Below are 23,648 nucleotides of genomic sequence, written 5' to 3'. Positions count from 1 at the left end.
ACTAACTCTCTCCTTCGGTACTCTGTAATTATGGAGTGCTGAGTGGTTTACACTACTAGTACATGCCCCTCTTCTTTGGCTTCGCCATCACCCGCATAAGTGGATACTGAGTTTCCACTCTTGCAAACATTATAATACGCAGTACCGGAGTTATCTGATTCACCTATCCGCACCAACATCTCGCTCCCCGCTTATCTTACTATCCTATATATAAACAATCTAGTCTTACTTGCTTGTACATCCCATGTCCATGTTGCATCCAACTGAATCCCCAATGTGACTGTCTGTCTCCCTGTCACCCCTAACATTTACGCCGAGACGGCATCCTCAGGGTGTCTAAGCCCCTCTGCAAGGACATGACCGTCATTCCATCTCCAAAGGCCCGCTTCAACAGCTGATTGTTCGCCAGGCTCCGTTTGCTGTTGGACGAAGTGCTTACGGAGCCGCTATTGATGTCTCTGCCGATGGCGACGATCTCCTTGCGCATCGCCGCCCTCTTGGTCTGCTGCACCGACTCGATGGTGGCTGTCGAATCGAACTCGTCAAACACCCCGCCAAAGTAGCCGACCGACCTCGTCTTGCCCTTGCCCAGCCGTTCCTTGGAGAGGCGGCCGTCGACATAGGCGAGGAGGTCCTTGGCCTGGGACGAGCGTCGGCTGTAGTGCGCGTACTCCATGGCCCCCGTGATCTGCTCCAGCCGCGCCGGGTCGCCGTCTTTGCGCAGCTCCGTCATCCTGTCCACCAGCCGCTCGATGACGGTCGGGTGGCCCGGCCTGGAGGAGTTGTCCTCGTCGCGCCACAGACCGCCGAGGAGCTTTTTGGCGTCGTAGACGAGCTCGTCGCTATCTCCCCAGCCCTCGATCTCGTCGAGGCCGGGGTTCTTGGGGTCCACGAAACCGCCGTCTATGTCGCTGAATATGTTCAACCGGTCGATATGGATGACGAACTGTTCAAAGTCGCAGTCCTTGCACCCTTTTGCAATCTTGACGCTGCTGGAGTCCTTTTCGTAGTCGGAACGGTACATGTCGTAGAACATTAGGATCTCGTAGGCGTTGAGATTGGCCAGGATAGGTACCGGTGCCAGACCCAGGGCGAGGTAGAGGTGAAGTTTCATCTTTCGTTGACGACGTGTCTTTGGTCTTTTGTCGTTATTGGTATGAGCTCGCAATGCTTCTTGCTCACACTCTGAGAGCCTGAGTGAAGGGGCACACGTTGGATGGGAGAAGAGAGCTCAACCTGCCGTTTGAGCAGATAAAGAATGAGGGGTCGACCGATGGCATGGAGAGAAGGAGACTTGCGGAGGATTGGTGGCGAGTTTCCACGAGGAGATGAGCCCCACACGCTCGAAAGTAAAGGCAGAAAAGAGGCATATCAACCATAGTTACCAGTGATGAAAATTGGCTCACTACATGGCTTGGAAATTATTCATGCAACAAATTGCATGGCATTGTAAGACCGAGTGCCTAATCGAGTAGGTCGACAGCCCTTGGTGTTATGATAACACTATGTTTCTAGGGTGTAGATGCTTACTAGTAGGAGTTCCACTTCTTGTTCATCCTTTGATACTCGTCCGTAAGGCAATGCAGGGGTTGAAATGTTGGTTAATTACCGCATGTGGTTTCAATCGGGCAACAGTGGGGGCCGTTTCTCGGACTGGGCCTCATGGTCATCCGAGGCAGTCATCCGAACATGCTTCTGGACCATGGTCTGAGCTATGCAGGGCACAGGAGCTCGCATGCATTCCTTTGTAGCGTTACATTGATTCCGCGAGTATCCTTCACCGTCTTCAGCCTTGTCGGCTGGAAGTTGGCAAAGCTTTCTCTTTTCTTTTATGAAGTAGAGATTAAATTATCTACTGAGGTTGGTTGTTCTCCGTCCCTCCGGCTTCTTCATCCTCTGGGTTGCCTACCTGACCCTAAGTGACTGGGACGTGGTGTATACTCAAACGCTTTTCTCTCTGTCTTTTTATCGACATTTACACTCACTTGTTCTATCTATACGCTCTTTTCCACGTTTACACACCACTGCACATTATTCACTCTCTTGCCTGTACACTCCTTATTGCATCTACCTACCCGTCTCTTATACATTCATTCTACTTATTCACTCTTTTTCTGTATACCAACACAATCATTATATCAGTTTCGTTATCTGATAAAACCCTCTCTCTCTCTCTCTGCCTTGGGAATGTGGGCACATGTTCTCTCGGCCGGTCTCGGCCTCCTGTACCTGACCAATCCTGGTTCTGCTCAACAGGAGGCCAGTCCCGTGAACCCGTGTCCAGTGCGCTGTAGCGTTTCCGGTCCGAATCCTCTCAACTGGACCTACTTCCATGGCGTGTTGGCATTAAACCGCTGCGAGGAGCCAATGCTCTTCAAGACGATGCTGGGAACGAGCCTCGAGGACCCCAACAAGCACGTCACCTTCCGAGCTTGTACGGCTTCAGAGAAGTCTACAGTTCAGGCTATGGATTATGAACCTGTACCCTTTACCTTTGGCGGCCCAGGCAAGCGCTCCGTGGATAAGGATGAGTCCGGTTGCGCGTCCGACATGCAAAAAACTCCGAACATGACGAGCATCTCCTACCACGAGTGGCTGACCGACTCGGACGCCGGCATCAGCGGTAGCATTGCAGACACAACTCTAGCCTTAGACACGCTAAAGAGCTACCTGGACAAGGAGGAAAGCTGCAAGCGTACTGCCGTATTTGCAAAGGTCCGATATGCGATTGCTGGCCTCTTTGTCGGCTCAGCTGTTGACAAGCCAACTACGGTGCCAGTGGTGGAACAGTTAATCAGCTCGGTCAAGGACAAGGAGAATTATGAGGCTGGCCGCATTGCGGTCCAGAACTGCAAAGGAAACGGGCCGTCCGCCTGGAGCGTTGGCATCATTGCCGACCTTCAAGGAAACATCACCTCGGTTCAGAACGCCCTCTTCAACTGGAACGATGCCAAGTGCCTCCAAGGTTCAGACATGAGTGCGGACTGGAGAGAGATGCAAGTCAATCTCTGGTCTGTCAAAAGCACCAACAGCTCGGACATGTACCCGCCAAGAAACTCCACTGGTCTGCCGAGGAACTCGACTGCACAACCTGCCCTTGCTGACCGACATGTCAATTCCCTGCACCGCAGAGCTGAGTGTCGCGCCGAGAGGGTCGAGTCAGGAGATACTTGCATCTCGATGGCCGACCGATGTGGCATTAGCCTCACTCAGTTTTACAAGTACAACACGGGCACGAACTTTTGTAATCTGCTGAAGCCGAAGCAACATGTGTGTTGCAGCTCAGGTGACCTCCCAGACTGTAAGTACACACAGCTCGATAGCGTCCTATCTACATCTCGTTCCAACAGCTGACCATGTATGCTCGTTGTTGTAGTCCGCCCGCAGCCAGATGCCGATGGGAACTGCCATGCTATTGACATTGAGGAAGAGGACGGGTGTTGGGACATTGCGGACGCGCACTACTTGACCGTCAAGGACATTGAAGAACTCAATAAAAACACCTGGGGTTTCGCCGGATGCGGTGACCTCCAGCCGGGGCAAAAGATCTGCCTGTCCAAAGGCGAGCCCCCCATGCCCAATCCCATATCCAACGCCATCTGCGGACCTCAGAAGCTCAACGGTGAGCCCCGCGGCAACAAGAAGCTCGAGGATATGAACCCTTGCCCCCTCAACGTCTGCTGTAACGTCTGGGGTCAGTGTGGCCTGGATAATGACTTTTGTGTCAAGAACCCCGCAGACAATGGCGCGCCGGGCACGTCGAAGCCCGGAAAGAACGGCTGCATTGCAAACTGTGGCATGAATATTACCAACAACGACAAAGGTCCAGACTCGTTCTCTCATATTGCCTACTTTGAGGCTTGGAACAAGAACCGGGCCTGTCTGCACATGGATGTCACAGACATCGACACCAACAAGTACACACACATCCATTTTGCCTTTCCTAATGTCACGGCCGGCGACTTTAACATCGACGTCGGGACCTTGAAGGACCAATTCGACAAGATGAAGAAGATGACGGGCATCAAGAGGATTGTGTCTCTGGGTGGGTGGGCCTTCTCAGCCGAGGCCCCGACCTATACCATCTTCCGTGAAGCCGTCATGCCTGACAACCGCGCAAAGTTCGCCGCCAACGTTGTCAAGTTTGTGAATGATCATGAGTTAGATGGCATCGACTTTGATTGGGAGTACCCTGCCGCTGAGGATCTTCCTGGTATCCCCTCAGCCAACCCACTGGAGGGCCAGGACTACCTGGAGTTCCTGAAGCTCGTCAAGCGCAGACTGCCCAACAAGTCTGTCTCAATCGCGGCACCAGCCTCCTACTGGTATCTCAGAGGGTTTCATATCAAGGATATTGCCACTGTCGTCGATTATATCGTCTACATGTCCTATGATCTCCACGGCCAGTGGGACCACGGAAACAAATGGTCCAGCCCCGGCTGCGAGAATGGCGACTGTCTCCGCTCGCATATCAACATCACCGAGACCATGACTGCCCTGGCAATGATCACAAAAGCCGGTGTTCCATCTTACAAGGTGTTCGTCGGCATCGCAAGTTACGGGCGGAGCTTCAAGATGTCCGAAGCGGGCTGCACGGGGCCCGAGTGCACCTACACCGGCACTAGGGAAGAGTCAGATGCCATGAAGGGTCCTTGCACCGATACCGCGGGCTATATTTCCTCAGCCGAAATCCGTGAGATTCTTTGGAACGGGGACCTGCTCGGCGCCAAGCAATGGCACGACGACGATTCAGACTCGGATATTGTCGTGTACAAGGAGACGGAGTGGGTGGCCTGGATGAATGATGACACGAAGGCGAGCCGGATCGACAAGTACAAAGGCCTCAACTTTGGCGGCGTCTCTGACTGGGCTGTCGACCTTGACAAGGACTACGGCGACAGCGACATCGGTGGCGGCGGCGACGATGATACAAACCTCTCTGGCGGCAAGAACTGTCCCTTGAGCAAGAGGTATAACGACCTCGAGGAGCTCGCCAACGACGGCGATGTCTCGGATGATTGTAAACCTGTGCTCGCCATGAACGTCCTGGAAAACATGCTCGACAGCTCTCTGGCCAGCTACGAGGACGTCGACAACGGGTACGACAAGAACTTTGCAGCTTACCGAAGGGTCATGAAGGAGAGCGCCAAGGAAGCCATGTGGAAGTTTTCTAAGTGGCGCGACGGCAAGTACACCGAGTGGTTCGACTGCGACTTTAAGGATCTCGACGACTCAGGTCGAAACTGGAAGGGCCCCTGTGACCAGATGAAGGATCATGTAGATGCCTGGCTCAAGGGTGTCATGACTGTGAAGGTCACACTCCGAGACGAGGACGGCTTCTGGAAAGGTCTCGAAGAAGAAACAGGTATCATCCAGGATTGGGTCGAGTTCGGTGATTTCAAGCAAAACACGGAACCAGGAGCTGGTTGTAACCCGCCCCCTCCACCCCCTCAGGTCTGCACGATTCAATACATCCTCTCGGTAGAAGGAATTCCTGTATTGAAGGACGACTTTGAGATCCCGGACCCCAAAGATATCATCAAAGACATTCAGGGTAACATGGACGAGATTCGCACGGGAATCGCCTCTCGGTTCTTTGATGTGGTAGCTGGTATCTGGGAAGGCGGTAACGGTGATGTTGTCCAAGTGCTCTCGGTACCCATCTTCCTTTTGGCGCAGGCCGTCGACTCTATGGAGGAGGCCAAGAAGAAGGGTGGCGAGATCATTCAACAGGAGAGGGAGGCCCTGATCTTGGGCATCATCTCGGCTCTCTTATTCTTCATCCCTTTCGTTGGAGAATTCGCCGCCATGGCGGCGGGGGCAGCGACAGTGGGCCGCATGATTGCACTTGCAGGTCTGTTGGGCAACACGGCCTTCACCATTCACGACATCGTTGGCAATCCAGAGAATGCGGCCATGGCAATCATGGCCCTGCTAAGCGGTGGACGTGTCCGCAAACCGAAGGATTTTGTCGATCTGGGGGCTGCTAGGAGAGCGCAGACAAACTCTGGAATCAAGAGGATGGGTCCGACCTTTAAAAAGCATGACGACTCGCTGCAAAAGGTTCTAGGAAACTGCCGTAAAGATGGTGGCAACGACGACGATGAACCCAACATGTGCAAGAACAAGAGGGGGTTGTTTAGAAGAGCGGCGAACAACTGCCCGAATGCAGATGTGCATGAGACAGTTACGACCAAGGTAGAAACCTTCATGACCACTCCAGACGTAACGTGTTCGGAGACGTGGAGCCAGGCCTGCTACCACTACAGCTCGGTCATGAGTGTCCATAGCAACACTCCTGATATGGTCCGCTGGACATGCTGGAAAACCGCCAGCAGTACGAGCGGCAAGGCCACCAATGACTGGGGTTCTTTTGGTTCGCAGAAGAGGAAACTTCCCAAGACAGCCCAGCACCATTGGGACTGGGCTGTTGAATGGACAGAGGAAGCGCGTTGCGATAGGGACGAGTGGCCTCCGCGTAATTTTTGGCCCAAAGCCAAGAGAATGCAACCTGGTCAAATCATCCGACTCCTCCCGGCAGATCAGAACGAAAGTGCTGGGACGATGTGGAGGCAATTTTGCGCAACTTATGACGAGTACAAAACCAAGACAAATGGCAAAACGGAAGTTAGGGATGGTGCCCGAACTACCACAGACAAGAAAGTTGAGAAAAAGGTCGATAAAGGAACAACGAGTAAGCTGATGAGCCCGCCCTTCAACACCAGCCCTGTAGCAACTCTGCAAGGCTGCCGACTGATTTACCTCTGCTAATTTGCATCCTGTAGCCTACATCACCAGTGTGGGAGTCAAGGTTCCCAACGCTGTCTTCGAGATCAAGCACTGGGACCACACTAAAATTACCTCTCTGAGGGATGATGGTCTCTGGGACAACCCTTGCTGGCCGAGTGCGCTGCTCCCGAACGATCCTGGATTTGTCCTGCTCACGGACGACCCCTGGTACGGGAACAACGCCAATGCCCAAGTCAGCACCGACGAATATAATAGCGCACCTCCTTCAGCCCTAACCAGCGGCATGACAAAGTCACGAGCGCTACCAGGTCGTCCAATCATTGCTGTACGCTCAGTCGGCGATCTTTACGAGGAGTCTGACACATTTTATAAAGAGATAGCAGTGGAGGAGAGAGCAACCTTTATTGATGAGAACGGCGTTGAATACGAGGAGATCCTGACTAGCGACGATCTTGACTGGAGTGAGACGGACTGGTCGGAACTCGACTTTGCGCCTGCACTGTCTCTGCCTCTTACAGCCGAGGCCGTTCCATCTGCCACTGTAGTCTTGGACTATATTGAGAAGGAGGAAGAGGCTAAGCCAGGATCCGTCGTCGTGGATGGTCTTGCCAAACCCACGAATGGCCTATCTTGAATAACCGTACCAGAAACCTAGAATATTCCTTCTAATCCAGATGTAAAAAGATGTTTTAATCTTTCATGAGAATATTATAACTAGAATCATAAAGATTGTACATGGATACGGCAGAGGGCCCCGTGATAAAACTACATGATATAACTATCATCTGTAGCTTAGTCCCGTACTACTTTACCAACAGCTTTTCTTGATGTCTTAAACACGTGAAGAACGCCCAAGTGTCGCCTCTCTAAATGTAGCACTGCCTCGTCAAGGCACCGTCGACACTGAGCTCTATTGAGTAAAGCACTCTGACCTGTGCACCTCTGACAGCTTGGAATGTACTGTACGGCTTGAGAGCTGTGAAGTCTGGAGATTGGGTTTTGACTCAAGGAACTGGTGGCGTCAGCTTGGCTGCGATTTAATTTGCCGTAGCTGCTGGGGCAACTGTGGTAGCAACTACATCCTCGGACGTGAAGATAGACGCCCTGAAGAAGCTTGGTGCTTCCTACGTCTTCAACTATAGCACCGATCCCGCATGGGGAGAAGCTGCGAGGGCTTTGACTCCGAAGAGACATGGATTTGATCACATCCTTAAGATTGGCGTGCGGCTACGGTGGCCCAGTCCTTGAAGGCAATTAAGCTGGAAGGCATGATCACCATTATCGGGTTCTCGACTTCAGCCGACAACGATAAACAGCCTAGTGAATACCAGCGGGGAAGAAGAAACTTTGGCAAGGTTGTAGTGCGGATGTAAAATTTACAAATCCAATAGACGACGGACTTTGATCTTTGTTCTCTTCATAGTAGCCTAAAACAAACAGTCGCTCAAATTTGGTCCAAATTTATAAACGATACCGCCACCATATTGCCATATATCTAAAAGATATAATCAATAGCTTTAAGCCTTATAGTATTTATAAACGCGTTTATATTACTTGAAGAAGGCTCAAAACAGAGCTTTTGGGCCGCCATCTCTAGATCTCCAAGCATTTTACAAACCAAATGGGAGATTTACCGGAAGCCCATTCACAAATGGCACATTGACAGGCAGTCTACCGCCACCGTTGTTTCGGCCCCCAAACGGAAACCCTGAGTTGCCAAACGGGACGTCAAAGTTTACAAGAGAAGGACCTGAGCCTCCGAAGGGTATTCCAATGTTGACGTTAGCTCGGTCACGGTCGTCATTTCTGAATGACCAAGAACGGCTTCCGTCGGTTCCTGTGTCGATGTTGATGTTAACGCGACGGTAGTTCCCATCACCCTCCTGTTGGTCCTGTTGGTCTCTGCGATCTCGGCGATCTTGACGGTTTTGCCTCTCGTATTGCTGGTTCGGACGATTTGTATTACTACGTCTTTGGCCTGGCCCAGGACTAGTGCGCGCCCGGCTGTAACGGGGCCGTTGGGCTTCAGGTTCAGGACGTCGCGGAACCTCCTCATCGTAAGAGTCTTCGTCGTCCTGTTGCTCTTGTCGATACTGTCGTCTCGACTGTTGGTTTTGCCTTGGTGGAGGATCTCTTGGCGAGTTCATGTCTCCGTACATCCCGTATATGCTTTCCTCGTAAGCCCTGCCGGCTTGCTCCTGTCTGGTCTGCCGACGCGGCTCGGGCGATGGAGGACTCCTTGTATCTTGGTTGGATGGCGGGTCTTCGCTTCTGCCGGTACTGTATCTTGAATTGGTTCGATCAAAGTTGTTGCTGTAGGAGCTTGTGTATGGCTGGTTTGATTGTCGAACCAAAGGTCCAGACGGGGGGAAAGGAGACTGCCCTGGTCGAGGATTGCTTGAGTTCCCGATCCCACCGGGTCCCGCCTTGTTGTTACTCATTTCGAAAGCCGTGATAGGACTTGAATGATGACTGGTGGTAAAGTGTTGTCTGCAATTAGCGCTGGGGAGAAAGCAATTGTCAGCACTTATAGTAACTTGGTTCCTTTTTATGCCAGATACGGACAGCCACGGACCTCTTTGATGGAGCCATAAATCCCCACAAGGGTTGCAATGCGTTTCAAGCGCGTTTATGGAGTTCATAAAGAGTACGAGGTTCCCCAGAGTGAGGGTCTGCAACCTTACGACCTTGCTGCTGGAAGTGTTTCATATCCAGCCCCCGATGGCCTGGAACATACCAACATCAGACCACTATGCTTCCGACAACCCAGGATTCTTCTAAACATGCATCGGCTTTGCTTTTCAGCTGATGTGGCCTTAATGGGTTTTGAGAAAGATTTTGCCGGCCATTCGAAGGATTCCAGACGGCTTTAGTCAAGGCCCGCTCTTCTGCCTTAAGGTGTTTGTGTATCCAAGACATCGTCGGCCAATCTCGGTACCATCCCTGCCGCTGTCACAGGGAACAGGTTATGGCGTGTCCTTGTTCTTGGCGACATTGTGAGTTAATATTTCTGTTAGAAGTGGAAGGCAACAAGGTAACCCCCAAATGAAGATTGATGAATAGTGAACAGCATTGGGTCCGTTGCGTGTCGTCGAAAGAACAGATGAACCACCCGTTCTGCTACTTCGTTGTCGGAAGAAAGGGCTGCGGGGAAAGCGATGGACGCATCAGAGATTATCTGGGCCTTGTATGAAAAAGAAAGCGTTCCCGTACTTGACGAACATCGTTTTAGCTTTGGAATGGTCTAGAAGCACCCAAGAGGGCTCATCGAGATCAGCCACTCCCAAAGATGACTTGCCAAAACTCCAAAGTTTATTCACACACATTGTGAGATAAATGTCACAACTGATCATGAGGATGTCTCCGGCGGATGATACCCGTGTCTATCCAAGCCTGCGCAAGGAGGCCCGAGGCATTGGTACTTTACCAGATTCGACCGTAGACCTAAAAAGCCATATAACGAGACGGGCAAACTAGGCCTGGTAGTCTGAAAGCTCGGCAGTGGAAACAAAAAACTAGCTGGGAGGCAGGCAGGAGGCGGGGGCAAACCAGGGCAGCGCGGCTTTTTGAACATCACGTTTTATAGTACATTCACATACATGAAAAATACCCACCTTGTCTCGGGCTATTGATCAAGCCGGCGCAGTCGGTCCAAGTTAGTGAAACATAATGTCTGAGTGATGCATGTCGCTCTAAAGTATGGCACTATGTATTTTCCTGAAATGTTGGGTTAATCGGAGCAGCTTTCATTTCATTCACATGGCTGGGAGTGGTTTTTGAATGTTAGCCATGTCCAATAGCTTCTCGTGCAGGCGTGACATCTAATCATGGCATAACGAGGCTTATGGCCGTGCTGATACTCTTCAAAAGATATGGAAAGATTACACGTTGGTCGCCTGCATGGTAGTGTTCTGCATTATACAAGCCATAATTGATAGACTTGTAGCCTGCAACCCTTAGTAATGTCGGCATAACCACCACTTGCCTTGCACAGTTAGTTTGAACACGTGATAACAATATATGCCGTTGCTTTTTGTAGCACATAGGAAGATCCAAGAGTAGTTGCTCTACCTTCTTCATGTTGAATGACTAATGGATTCGATGCATGCGTCAAAGTGACCTCCCAGTCAGAGGTTAACTGGCATTACTTACCTGTGTGCCCGTAAGTAGTAGACCATCAATTCGGATCTTAAAGTTTGCTACCGCTTTAAAATTCCATGCATACTATTCCTTCCTGGCGTGCAATGGTCTTTCTTCGCACGCAGAATCTGCATAATGAAAGTTCCGACTTGATCGTGATTAGGGGTATCGCCCCGCCGGCTCTGCGGCGTGATCCACGACACTATCTCCTTTCCAGGCTAGGTCTAAGTTTCCGGAACTCTTCTTTTGAAGCCCTTATAATTTAGGGCCCTCGTCACCAGCAAGAGAGTGTTATGTAGGGTATCCCCTACTACTGGCTGGCGTCGCGGATGCTGAACCTATTTAGAATGGCATATTCCGCGTTCGTGATGTGTTCTTCCGTGTATTTCGTCATATTGAATCTCGTGATAATGTTGCTAGGGTTATCTCAAGTTTAGACAAATAATCAAAGAAAGTCGTGTTGTGAATTTTCAATGATTGTGTTGTACTTAGGAAGGGAAAGCAAGGCTTGAAGTGGTGTCTGCTCTGGGGTTCCTACTGGGAGAGTCTTAGGCTGGGCACATGATATTGAATGATAAACAAACATCAACGCTAGCTGGACTACTGATAAGAGTAACTGGGACTTACCTACTAGTCTCTAACGCATTGAAGATGACAAATCATAATTAAACATATGCTACTTGTTCTTACTCGGGGACTTGATCAATTCTTGACTGTTTAGATCAATTCAGCGCTTATGTCGGAGAAACTAACGCTGTGATAAGTCCAGTCGGTACGTGAATGAAAAAGTCGTTAAAAGCGGTGATAGATATATAAGACATCAAGTCCCTCGGATTAGAGAAGTTATTTTATCACCAACCAGATTCTATCATCTGCAGTATCGTCTCATCAAGCTTAATCTTTCTGTTCTCGTAGACGCCAACGGCCTACGCAAACATGTTGTACACTGGAAGCTGTGACTGCGGAGCGGTTAAATATAGATATGAAGGTAACCTTGCCCTGTTCATGCTTCCAAGCAACCCGGCATCTTGCCCATATTTTGACTTGAGGCAGGACCGCTGACCGTTGGACAGGCGAGGCTCTTGCGAAAGCTATTTGCCACTGCATACCCTGCCAAAAGGTAAAGTAACTTTCCTCTCTTAATTTACCCAAACAAGTTTTAACAATTATTCAGCGATCTGGCAGCGCTTTCAGCGTCAATATAATCGCCAACAAGAGTCTCTTCCAAATCCTTCAAGGTGAACTTTTCTAATCCTCGTTACGGGCCTTCGTCTTACAATCTGTGTAGGAACCACGAAGACAATCGATCGCGTTGGCGATTCCGGTAAACCGTACCACGCTCATTTCTGCGGTGACTGCGGCACTACAATTTATGGGGAGCCAGAGTCTGCTCCTGACATGGTTTCTATCAAGGCTGGCACTTTGGATACGGAATTGAGTGATCTCGACGCTATCGACGCAGAGGTCTATGTTGTCCGACGGAAGACCTATCTGGAGCCAATTGCGGGCGTCAAGCAGTTCGATGGAATGCTTTCGCTTTGAGAGGTTCTCATCGTGAAGTGTAGCATTCTGTACGTCTATTATGTATACGACTGATTCGCTACAATTAATGAATAGTGGCACGACACCACAGCGCAAACTCATGATCCCATTCCATTGTCAAGTTGATAAACGCCAGAGTACCTGTTCATCTCTAAGCTGCCAATCTTGCTTCATAATCAGTCACTGGCATCAGTGCAGGCTTTGAGTGGAACTAGCTGCTCAATGTCGTGAAGGCCCTCCACATCTCGGATGTGGATTTTGAACGCGATCACAAGGTACGGCCCAGCTTGTTGCCTGCCCATTGCATGGGCTGTGGAAGCTTGGCCAGTCTTGAGAGCCCTTGATAATTCTCGTCCATCAGAAAAGTGTGAAGGAAAAGACATAATCCAAAGGTCATGTTGTCTTACTAACTAATCGCCGAATCTAGGTTAACGCCAGCGTGGCGCAAAAAAGGTCCTTAGCACGGACCTAGTAGTCTTATGTTAAGGGCCACCACAAAATCGAAACAGCAATGAGATACACTGCGCTTTAGAGCTTAGACAAAATCGTAAACCTCTCGACCAATTCGCCTTTAACCAAGGGCTCAGTTCAAGACGGGTACAAATTGACGAGTGCGATTGGAATTGGAGGATTGAGATCGTCGTTCAGGTGCTAGTTGTCACTAGCTAAAGTAGTACGGAGTAACTGTCAATGAGAGAAGCCTTTCTGACTTAGTGGGTGTATCTAGTCACACTAAGAATTCTGGGGCATGCGGGGAATAGATCAGAAGCCCGCGCAGCTGCAGCTTCAAAGACCAGGATTATCCACTAGCCCCGGCTTTCACTGATGTTTCCCTTGACCAACATTTGTAGATGTCGTTGAAGATGCCCGAAGGCGACAGAGATCAACGTACCCAATTTGCGCGATCCCCTCAAGCAGTATCGGGGGACACTGGTAGTCGGCCTTTTGACTCGGGCCCATCTACTAGGGGACTCGAGACAGGTGACACAGTAACAGTGAACAGTGGTCGGCATGCGACGGCTTGCTTCGCCTGTCGCGCAGCAAGACAACGATGTGATCGATATACGCCTTGGTAAAGTTCTCTTGATTTTGCTAATCTGTCTCTGGTATCAAAGTATTAATTACAACGTAGCATTCGATGTGTCTCTAATGGCCGCGTGTGTGATTATCCCACACGGTCAAATAGGGGTCGAAAAGAAGGCAGCACCAAGTAAGTGCTTTTATCATGGGTTGCTGAATTGACCCTCATATTTTTTCAATCATCTGATGTCCGACTGACATTGCCTCAGCAAACCAGACACCGTGGAAAAGCTACTCGCTCGAATAAACCAGAGCAGTGTCCGGGAGCAAGTGATTGCAGCTCTTCTCAAACCTAGTAGTGCACACCCAAACGCCTCGTTGACCAGCCTAGGTTCTCATTTAACACCCCCAAACTCTGAGCAAATCAGACCCAATGACACGGCAACGGTTTCTCCGGTTTCTGGGCCTACTTCTGGGGCAGATAGCAGCTCAGAAATAAATGCTGTGTTCGACCCAGCCCAAGCCCCATGTATAACCCGAGTTAAGAGGGAGGGTTCTGTTGTGTCGCCGCTCCATATCATGGCTTCAACTTTTACAGAAGAGATGTCCAAGTCGAATCAAGAAACCACAATATCTGCACGGTCTCAAACTTCATGTAACGTCAGTCCTGACAGCTGGTCAAGGAGAGATCGATTATTGGAGTACTTCGGTAAGAGCCCTGATATTTTTACATGATAATGCTTCCAAGGATGCAGACTAAGCCGTTCACTAGAGCCTAGAATTCCTTACCAAAAAGACTGGCAAGTATTGGCTTCTCAGTCAATCAACAGTACTTTGAAGCTCGAGCCAACAGCCTGCGACCCTCTCAGAGCACGACTTGTGGACCAGAGCGACGTGGAGCTGTATTTTGAGCTGTAAAGAGGCATAACCCTACCGAAACGTGAGACCTTGTTGACTGACGCGCGTTGGCCAGTTTCTTCAAGTTCCGTAACCCTTTCGTGGGTTTGTTAGATCCTGCCCTTCACACCTCAGAATACGTGTACTCTGCGTCGTTTACTCTGTTTTCTGTCATTTGCGCCTTGGGTTGCGCTATTTCAGTAAGACCTAGGGACCGAATTCTCTACTCAGCTCTCTTATCTCTCGCTGAAACGAATGTCATGTGGTCTATCGCCGCCTCCGTAAAGTCTCTCGAAGTAATCCAGGCTATTATCAATATGAAATACTGGGCGCCGGTCCATCAAAGGCAGACGGACGATCCCTACTGGCTACATTTAAGCCATGTAAGTAAAAGAGACACCCTGTAGTCCGTCAGGTCTTCTGAAATATATACTGAAACAGTTTGTTAAAACATATGCAGGCCGCACAGCTCGCAAGGGAACTAGGTATTCACACCTCAACCGGTGTATCCAGCCAGATCAGCACCGTCGCACCCGGTGCGGCCGCCCATGTCAAGGAACGTCTCCAAAGAAACTTTGAGAGGACATGGCTTCATGTCTGCATTGCTGATAAGAGTTTTGGTATTATCACTGGCCGATCTATGGGCGTTGCATGGAACGAGCTCCCTACGAATTCCTGCCAGTGGTGGCGGAAGCCGATGACCACTACGCTAGATCGGATGATAAGCGGGGTCATGGAGATACGCATACAGCTGGTAAAGCTTTTCTTGCGAGGCACTGCCGTTTGCCGAACTCGCTAACCACAAATTGGCGTTCGATCAGTTGACAGAGCTGAAACGATTGGAACGCCTTCGAAGGACCGTCGAATGTGTTGTGGTCTGGCATTCACAAGCATTGGACACCTTGGAGCGTACGCGGAATATCAGGTGCTATCCGGACGGCCCACAGTCAGCACCAAACTTCCCGATCCTTGCCTTTTATATAGACCACAGTATCATGGTTCTCAACACCCAGGCTTTAAGAGAATTGGCTGCTACAGAGGAGGCAGAGAAGTCGACTGAGTTGGAGAAGCTGTCACGCAAAGCTTTTGATGTTGCGATGAGGCTCCTTGACCTTGCGCACACAAACCCTTTGATCCGTGAGCTCAAGTTTGGATGGCAGAATAATCAGTTCATCATGGTTGCACATGCAATGACGGAAATTATACAAGTGAGTATTCGGCTTTTCCATCTTCGTCTTGCATGCCTCGCACCAGGGCAGGATGACTTCGCTAATGAATGTTTCCCCATAGGCTATCAGGCGTGATAACCTACCGTTCAATGACGTTGTGGAAGCTACATCCAGAGTTCATGCCGTCTCAGAACATCTGGAGGGGATTGCAGAGGAGTCACCAGCTACATCTGCTGCACATATATATGCCTCTCTCACGCGCATGTTCATCTCCAGGTTAAACACCACCAACGTTGAGGACGGAGACGCACCACAAGGGCCAAATATTGACGCAAATATTTCGGTGCCGGGTTGGCTAAGAGGTTCCGAAGCTGGCTCGCTCGACCCGGCCGCTTGGTTTCAAATGGGATTTCTGAACACTGATGATTCAGGTCTTGATCTTGGGGATATTTATGATGTGGTGAACATGGGAGATTTGACGTTTGCCCCATCCGCGGAACCATAGCGCTGAAGATAGGTGGCCTCGATAAATATGACCCGAGGCCAAATCTAATGTGTGAGAAAGCTATATCAAGCTCTAAGATTGTCAGAATATTTTAAACCCGAGCTAGTGCACCATAGTTGTGTGAAATATGTAGCAGCTGACTATGAAAAAGTCTTTTCGCTATTTACTTTCCCCAGCCAAAAAGCACTGGCCAGCAAGAAAGCAAGACAAGCCACAGCCGCTAAAAACACACTAGTCAAGGCCAGGTCGCGCGACCTTTAGGCGGGGAGTGATTGGGTCCGCGGTTGATGACCTCATCAAAATTTAATGTCACAGCGTCATAGACATGCGAAGCAACGCATTCCTTAGTTTATATTTGAACCTTTTGCGTTCCTGGCGCTTTATGGACAGTAATGAATCGATGACTTACGCTCTTTTCAACTGAAAATAACTTATTCGATCACGACCTTGATCAGAACAGCTTCGAAATCATGGCACAAAATGGGAGTACTGGTAAGGAGAGGCGTAAGCGCGTCCTTGTCGTCGGCGCTGGTGCAGCTGGGTAGGTCAAGGCAGAATTCGTATTTCTATGACCTGATCTGATATCAAGAAGCATGTCGACAGCTTACCATCTTTCAAATCATCCCGATAAGTTCGATGTCACTCTTATCGATTCTGTCGACTACTGCGGTGGGCAGGCCTTCTCAATCCCGCTTAACAAGGAGCGACATGGTGCCAGCTGGTTCAACCAAGGAGTACAGGGCGGTAGCTACATCTTCCATCACACGCTTTCCATGTTCGCCCGACAAGGATTTCATGCCGATCCTGTCAAGCTTCAAGTATCATTCGGCAAGGATGAAAAGTTTTGGACCAACGTGTTTCCGACCGACTTCATCTTGAAGCATCAGAGCGAAGTGAGGAGGCTCACTTTCATGCTCAAATTTATGCGCTGGTTCGAGGTCTTCTTCGCGCTGATCCCGCTGAAAATACTCTTCAAACTATTTCTCTTTTCTGATGAGTTTACCAATGTCGTCGGTTTGCCCATGACGGCTTTGTTCCTGGGGACTGGTAACGCTACACCGGAAGTCCCAGCAATTATGCTTGAACGCTTGTGTACCTCGCCGACTTATGGCATGTGGTGTCCTTTGGACGAGAACAGCGTTGTGTCGAACTTCCCCCCAATGGTTGTGTTTCCCAATTTCACCGACTTCTACCAGACCTGGAAGAAAGATCTTGAAAACAGAGGCGTCACTGTCAGACTCTCCACCGAGCTCACCGAGATTATCCACCGCAACAAGCGCGGGGTTCTTGTCAAAGTCAAAGGCCGCACACCTGCGGAAGACGGCCACAACCCACTTGGCGGCGATGCAAATGCTACAGAGTCTGAAGAACATTACGACGAGATCGTGCTCTGCGTACTCGCTGATACCGCCAAGAAGATTCTAGGCAAGACGTCCTCATGGCGTGAGCGCAAAGTCCTAGGATCTGCCAAGTTTTCTGACGATATCACAATCACCCACACCGACGCCAGTTACATGAAGAAGTACTACGAGAATTTCTACGATGAGTCCAAGGCCGTCAAAGCGCTCGGGAACAAGCGTGATTTAGATCAATCGTCTCGTCTAGAGTACGCCAAGGATAACTTCCGACCCATGTACTACATACGCATGTACGATGAGGACCTCTCCAAATTGGAGATGTGCTTTGACACCACGAACTATCAGTCTCAATTCCCGGAGAACGTACCTTTTGAGCAGCATGTTTTCCAGACAATCTACCTCAACAAAGACAGAGACCGCAAGCATTGGACCGACGACGAAATTGACAAAGATAAAATCATCCGCAGCGACTGGTGGCACCAGCTCTGCCACTCTTGGACTCACTACGCCTTTTTGGTGCCTTGGATGATGTTTTTGCAAGCCAAGCGGCGAGTTCGGTTTGCAGGTTCGTGGACGCTAGTCAATGCGCATGAAGTTGCCATCATGTCCGGTATCGCTGCCGCCGTGGACATGGGAGCTGAGTACCCCGAGGATCTTGAGCACGACAAGTTTGCGTTCTTGTGTTTCAGGTTATACTATCTTCTCGCATACGGCAAGTGGTACCGTCGAAGATTCAACGGTAGCCAGAGCCAGAAAGCAAAGGATGGCGCAAGCTGGGCTTCTGGGTTGTACGGTAGCGTGTATCAGGGCCCTGGCGTGTCTAAGCAGGAGAGGTCAATTTGGAGAGAAGAGGTCAAGGCTGAAAGAAGTACTGAGAACCTCGCGGATGGAAACAATGGAAGAAGCCAACCCTAAACCTGGTGATATCAGGTATCTTAATGCGGCACAGGTTATACTTGGCTGATAGGTCGATGAGATATATAATGTAGCAGTATGGTTCAACTTTCAGAAATTTGGTAACTTTTCGCATTAGGTCCATTTACAAAGCATTGCCATTCGTAACCAAGTGGGCTTCTGATAAACAGCCGAGTCCTTTTAGATTCTGTTCAGTGGTTGTTGAAGCCACCCCATCTTGGAGATTCTAACATAGCGAATTGTGACCTCTGATGCTTGTATATGTGCATCGTCAAGGCAAGTAGAAAACCGGAACCTTGATTCATCGCGACCTTAGCTAGTAGTGCCGCTGCAAAACGACGACGACCTCATTATGAATAGCAAAACTTGGTAATGCTACCTTTGAGATATAGAAATCCTAAGTAGCTTCACCTTTTACTACAGCGGCGAGTTGCTCAAATGTAGCTGCTATTAGCTCATGGTCATCTAATCAGGTCAGGCTTGGCAGATGTGGAAACACAGTCTGTCGCGGCACTTATATACTAGTATGGACGATATGCGGTCTTTGTGGGTACCCACGGCGATATCGCAGCCCCATCATCTATTGACCGAGGCAACGTGGCCGATGGAGATCATCAGATTATCAGATGACACGTTTTGCTCAAACGGGGTCTGAATGTGGCTCTGTGACGAAAAAAAAGACTTACGACTGTCTCTATCCGCCTACGGTACCTCGACTAGCTACTCGACAGGTTCCGTGGAGGTTGCAATAGTCGATAGGATAGATAGCATGGAACGACTTTTTTCCCCATAGTTTTGGCCAATGCTGGGGTCGGACGGGCCCCGTTATGTTACATCACAACTCCTGATCGAAGAAGATTGTGGGGTTTCACATAAGACCCCCAGTCGTTGTTACATAGGTAGTCATAGTAAAAATGGTCAAGTACACTAAGTAGGACGATTGCTAAATCCTTGCTATGTGAGCCCCATTCGATAGAATACTAATCAATCGGACAATCGATCACGCCAAGAAATAAACTGAGCCCATGTGGATACAACTTCACCCTTCGGCCCTCCGAGGTCACCACGGCGGGCTCCCCAGTGTTTCCATAGTCCGGTCAACGGACCCAATCTAGGGTACAGGAAACTCAAATCCCAACACGGATCCTGGCGAAATACTGCCAAAACAAACTGTAAGGGGTGCATTCTAGCGGAGCACCTCCACTAGAGAAGGAAAGCATTATCTTGTACAGTTGAATCTGATGGGTAAAGCTTGCCGGCGGCACTGCGGAGCGTCACCTGTTGCATCAGCCATTATGTCGATGATGTGGAGCAACATGGAGCATGGCGGCTAAAGAGTGAAAAGTTGGGTTCCTTGACGACTCAAGGGCGGCACACAGGCGGCGAGATGCCGCCAGCGACGGATAAACACTTCAATAATATTGCCATCTGGGGAGGTTTCAATCCAGTCTGGCCTAGTCTTTGCAATTCACCCAGTCCAGATTCGGAACATGCCTAATTAATGGATTTCATTATGTGGAGTTCTTATTGTTACTTCCGTTCTCCCACATTCCGGATGTATATGGTACCCAACACGATGGTTAAGATTGCTCTTAACTTTAAATTTCACTGCTATTATATGGCCTTTGTGGGTGTATAGTACCATTCACCATAGTCAGCTTGTTCGGTACGAACGGTTCGCATCTCCGCCGACAGACGGCGCTTAGAAACCGCCGGCGGAAGTCGCCGAATCTGGTGCGTTCCCCAGGAACCGTCTACATCATTGTACATACTGCAGCGGCAACCTGCAGTAATAATTGGAGAAAATACCGCAGTCGAGCCTATCTTACGCTATCAAAAGGTTACAGGAACAGCCTTGGGCGGAGGTGTGATTTCTGGTGCACCCTTGACTACGAGTAGCCTGTAACGGATCCCAGTGGTTCATTGTCGACGTAACACCGGCCACATTAGACACTTTTTGGGGGTCACTCATCCTAGTATTATGGGACTTTCCTTGTGTTCGGTCTACCGAAGCGGTCCGTCGGTAGTAGTGAATATGCCGCTTGTCAAAAGCAAACGGGGCTAAAAAAAATGGAGAACAATCGACAGGAGACATGCTATACCATGAGTATACACTGACTTCGGCACTTTCTAAGTTTCTAGACCTAACGGCATTCGTCCAATTTTTAGAGTGTCGTAGGCTTGGCGAGGAGGGGTAAACTCACTGACGTCGTTCAGATGGATAAGATAATCTTATCTGATTTGCAGGCCGTGTCGCATCACCCCATCACACAATTTCCATCACGAGCTCCTGAAGCATGATCAGCACTTACAGTTGCGATGCAATTACCTAACAAGCAAGAGGGGGAGGGGTTTCATTTGTTCCGACAACGGAAAACCTTGACGGGTAGAGGCGGGAAGCTTAGATGGCGTATTTTCTTCTGGATGATTTTGAAGGAGGGCGGAATGTTTAATAAATGTCGAATCTCCCCATCTCTCATGCCGTGCGTCACTTGATGATTGACCTGTCACACTCTTCCGCAGTCTTTTTTCTTATTTCAAAGGATACCCTCTTGTTATTTTCTTCCAAAAACACAATGTCGGCACCACAGCCCACTATCAATGAGCTCGCAGCCAAGGTCAGCGACCTTTCTGCTGAGTTTAGCAAGTTCCTTGGGGAAAACAAAATTCCCCAGCCAACTTTTGCCGCAGACAGTGTCCCTAGCTATGATGGTCTTACGTCAGAGTCCTTCCTGTTGCGCCAGAAACTACTGGACACCTTGAGAGACCTGGCATATCTCGTCGAAGGACCGAGCGAGAGCATCTTCAACTACACTCATAACGTGAGATTATCTTTCCCTGCAATGAAACCACAGACATCGTCAGACTAACCCGCCTCAAGTACGGCCCCGACGGCGCAGCACTCAACACCCTTAACCACTTCAACTTTTGGTCAGCCGTTCCTCTTGAAGGTTCGGCATCTTACGCAGACATCGCCAAGCACGTCAACCTGCCAGAGGAGGTTGTCCACCGTCTTCTCGAGCACGCATACACCCTGCGCATCTTTGAGGAAACAGACCCCCTCAAGCCACTCACCACACAAGTACGACACACGGCACGGTCCGCAGCCTTGGCGAAGAATGAAGGCCTCCAGGGACTTGTTTTCAACATCATGAATGATGCGGGCCCTCCGATGGCGGTGCTTAACTATGCGCTAGAGAAGTTCCAGGTCGGAAAGAAGGAACTCAAGGAAGACATGAGCGAGACGGCATTTGCGCTGTGGCAAAGCGGCGAACTATCCAAGGGGTACGCCAACTCGTGGGAGATGATGGAGGAGGACGGCGAAGGAGAGAGAAAGGGATACCGCATGAGAAGCTTTGTGAAGTGGATGAACTACATCAAGGAAATCTTCCGTCTGGAGGGCTTGGTCAACACCGCATACGACTGGAAGGCTGCTGGCAACCTCAAAGTTGTCGACGTGAGTTTTTTCCCTCTTCGCTTTTGATCGTATGCAATCAGGCATGCCAACTGACACGGATAAACTAGCTTGGTGGTTCTGGAGGTCATGACAGTTTTGTCCTGGCGAAGAGCTTCCCCAACCTGAACATAACGGTGCAGGACCTGCCAAAGTGCCAGTCCTCTTTCGACGAGAACATTCCCGAGGAGTTGAAGGGTCGCGTATCCTTCCAACCTCACAGCTTCTTCGAGCCTCAAACGCTGCAGGCGGATCTCTACATGATCAAGCTTATCCTTCACGACTGGCCTGATGCCGAGTCCATCAAGATTCTGCAGGGTCTCACACCAGCCCTGCGCCCCGGCTCCAAGGTGCTGTTCATCGATTACGTCGGCAAGCAAGGTACGGTCGAGGAGAACGCGGCGGCGGCAGCGGCACTGCCTAGGTCTATCCAGCAAATGGGCACGTCAACAGATTTGAGAATGATGGGACTGTTTGGTGCCAAGGAGAGACACGTAGATGCATGGAAGGAGCTCTTCAAGCGGGCGGACAAGAGATTTGATGTCACTCGTGTCGAGGCCAACCCGCTTTCTTTCTTCGTCGTTATTGAGGCTGTCTGGCGGGGCGAGTAAGGAAGAGGTTTGATAGATGAGATGTATATACATGATAGATGATCTGATAAAAGTTTTATACCATTACCGTTGTTCTAGCATTTCATATATCCTCGAAACTGGACAGAGTGAAATGTTATCACTTTTCTTCCCGTGGTCTTCCTATGGAGCGAAGTGGGCTGGGCTTCTTTTGTACCACACCCGATGGAGTGGGTTCCGGCATATGCCCGTAATCACGTCCCACTACACTAGACCCTCACTCCACGATGCCCTCCACTCCCACAGCGAGCCGTTATTTTCGACAAATAGACCACACGAGTCATCAAGTTAAATGGTTTCGTGGTGTAGTTGGTTATCACGTCAGTCTAACACACTGAAGGTCTCCGGTTCAAGTCCGGGCGAAATCATCCAATGGGCGAATGGTTTAGTGGTATAATACTCGCTTAGCATGTGAGTGGTCCAGGGTTCGATTCCCTGTTCGTCCATTCTTTTGATTTTTTGAATCAATTGAGAGTTATTTTTCTTGTAATGCCGCTATTTGTGATGTGTTAAAAAGCCGGGGCCGCCTCGAATGGAGGTGTGGGAGGGATAAATGGTGGGCTGTTGGGTAGGTGGAGACCTTCTAAAGATTTGCTTATGTAACCGAATCGAGTTTCTCCAGGCCATGGTGTATCTCATATATGTAAGGTACTACATGCAATTTTGCTCTCCATCTCAGACTATGCATTAATCATATTTTTATCTTGGTATTTCTTAACAACATTTGGTGACATTCGGACCCTTGAGGGTTTTGTGTGAACAATGCTCTACAAACATGCATCAATGCGCAGGCATGTTTGCCCTCGTCATGGCATGGCGCTGGTACATTGCTTGGGGCTGAACCGAAACTTTGGGTGAGACAAAGCCTCATATTGGCACTGGTAGTACCTATGCATGTTTCTTCTTGTTGGAGCCGCGATTACGATCGATACCGAATCAAAGGAAATCTACCGAGGAAGAAACTTCAAGGGCTGTCTAAATGATGCTTTTTTTTTTTTTTTTTTTTTTTTCGGTGCCAATGCCACTATTACCTAAGGTAGTATTCGCTCTCCTGGGACGAACCATACATCGAGATGCAAGTCACCACGTTCGCTCACTCGCAGCCGCCGAGGCCCCGGGCTATGTGGCTTCGTCCGTGATCTTTGTATTGCCAGTTCAACGATGCAACGGTGCCATGTCAGCAGCCAATGCCTAAGCTGCAGATGTTATCCCATAATTCAGCCGGCCACCCATTCATTCGCCTGAACAGGCTCTGGGATTGCGGCAGTA

The 23,648-nt window shown here is 49.7% G+C and overlaps 7 protein-coding genes across 7 annotated transcripts; 5 read left to right on the top strand and 2 right to left on the bottom strand.

Annotated features, from left to right (window-relative positions):
* Positions 1 to 301: 301 nt before the first annotated feature.
* Positions 302 to 1,114, bottom strand: CTRU02_210289 (uncharacterized protein; the record flags this gene model as incomplete). Its single annotated transcript, XM_036729740.1, has 1 exon — positions 302 to 1,114. The coding sequence occupies one exon, from the start codon at positions 1,112 to 1,114 to the stop codon at positions 302 to 304; it is 813 nt and encodes a 270-aa protein (XP_036578582.1).
* A 1,073-nt stretch (positions 1,115 to 2,187) lies between these two features.
* Positions 2,188 to 7,384, top strand: CTRU02_210288 (chitinase; the record flags this gene model as incomplete). The annotated part of the gene is made up of 3 exons (XM_036729739.1): positions 2,188 to 3,301; positions 3,377 to 6,694; positions 6,786 to 7,384. The coding sequence occupies 3 exons, from the start codon at positions 2,188 to 2,190 to the stop codon at positions 7,382 to 7,384; spliced, it is 5,031 nt and encodes a 1,676-aa protein (XP_036578581.1).
* Positions 7,385 to 8,360: 976 nt separating this feature from the next.
* CTRU02_210287 (uncharacterized protein) lies at positions 8,361 to 9,191 on the bottom strand (the record flags this gene model as incomplete). The annotated part of the gene is made up of 1 exon (XM_036729738.1): positions 8,361 to 9,191. One exon carries the CDS (start codon positions 9,189 to 9,191, stop codon positions 8,361 to 8,363), a length of 831 nt encoding a protein of 276 aa, XP_036578580.1.
* A 2,635-nt stretch (positions 9,192 to 11,826) lies between these two features.
* Positions 11,827 to 12,432, top strand: CTRU02_210286 (DUF636 domain protein (glutathione-dependent formaldehyde-activating enzyme); the record flags this gene model as incomplete). Its single annotated transcript, XM_036729737.1, has 4 exons — positions 11,827 to 11,878; positions 11,964 to 12,010; positions 12,065 to 12,128; positions 12,179 to 12,432. 4 exons carry the CDS (start codon positions 11,827 to 11,829, stop codon positions 12,430 to 12,432), a joined length of 417 nt encoding a protein of 138 aa, XP_036578579.1.
* Positions 12,433 to 14,031: 1,599 nt separating this feature from the next.
* CTRU02_210285 (prib protein) lies at positions 14,032 to 16,023 on the top strand (the record flags this gene model as incomplete). The annotated part of the gene is made up of 6 exons (XM_036729736.2): positions 14,032 to 14,161; positions 14,225 to 14,366; positions 14,426 to 14,732; positions 14,810 to 15,103; positions 15,171 to 15,557; positions 15,640 to 16,023. The coding sequence occupies 6 exons, from the start codon at positions 14,032 to 14,034 to the stop codon at positions 16,021 to 16,023; spliced, it is 1,644 nt and encodes a 547-aa protein (XP_036578578.2).
* Positions 16,024 to 16,493: 470 nt separating this feature from the next.
* Positions 16,494 to 18,296, top strand: CTRU02_210284 (flavin-containing amine; the record flags this gene model as incomplete). Its single annotated transcript, XM_070205422.1, has 2 exons — positions 16,494 to 16,564; positions 16,613 to 18,296. The coding sequence occupies 2 exons, from the start codon at positions 16,494 to 16,496 to the stop codon at positions 18,294 to 18,296; spliced, it is 1,755 nt and encodes a 584-aa protein (XP_070061070.1).
* A 2,576-nt stretch (positions 18,297 to 20,872) lies between these two features.
* CTRU02_210283 (sterigmatocystin 8-o-methyltransferase) lies at positions 20,873 to 22,361 on the top strand (the record flags this gene model as incomplete). Its single annotated transcript, XM_036729734.2, has 3 exons — positions 20,873 to 21,118; positions 21,178 to 21,753; positions 21,822 to 22,361. The coding sequence occupies 3 exons, from the start codon at positions 20,873 to 20,875 to the stop codon at positions 22,359 to 22,361; spliced, it is 1,362 nt and encodes a 453-aa protein (XP_036578576.2).
* Positions 22,362 to 23,648: the final 1,287 nt, after the last annotated feature.

Source organism: Colletotrichum truncatum (assembly GCF_014235925.2).
Source record: "Colletotrichum truncatum strain CMES1059 chromosome Unknown Contig_0006, whole genome shotgun sequence".
Classification (NCBI taxonomy): domain Eukaryota; kingdom Fungi; phylum Ascomycota; class Sordariomycetes; order Glomerellales; family Glomerellaceae; genus Colletotrichum; species Colletotrichum truncatum.
The sequence above is the reverse complement of the archived record's forward strand: the minus strand, read 5'-3'. Positions and strand labels throughout refer to the sequence as shown.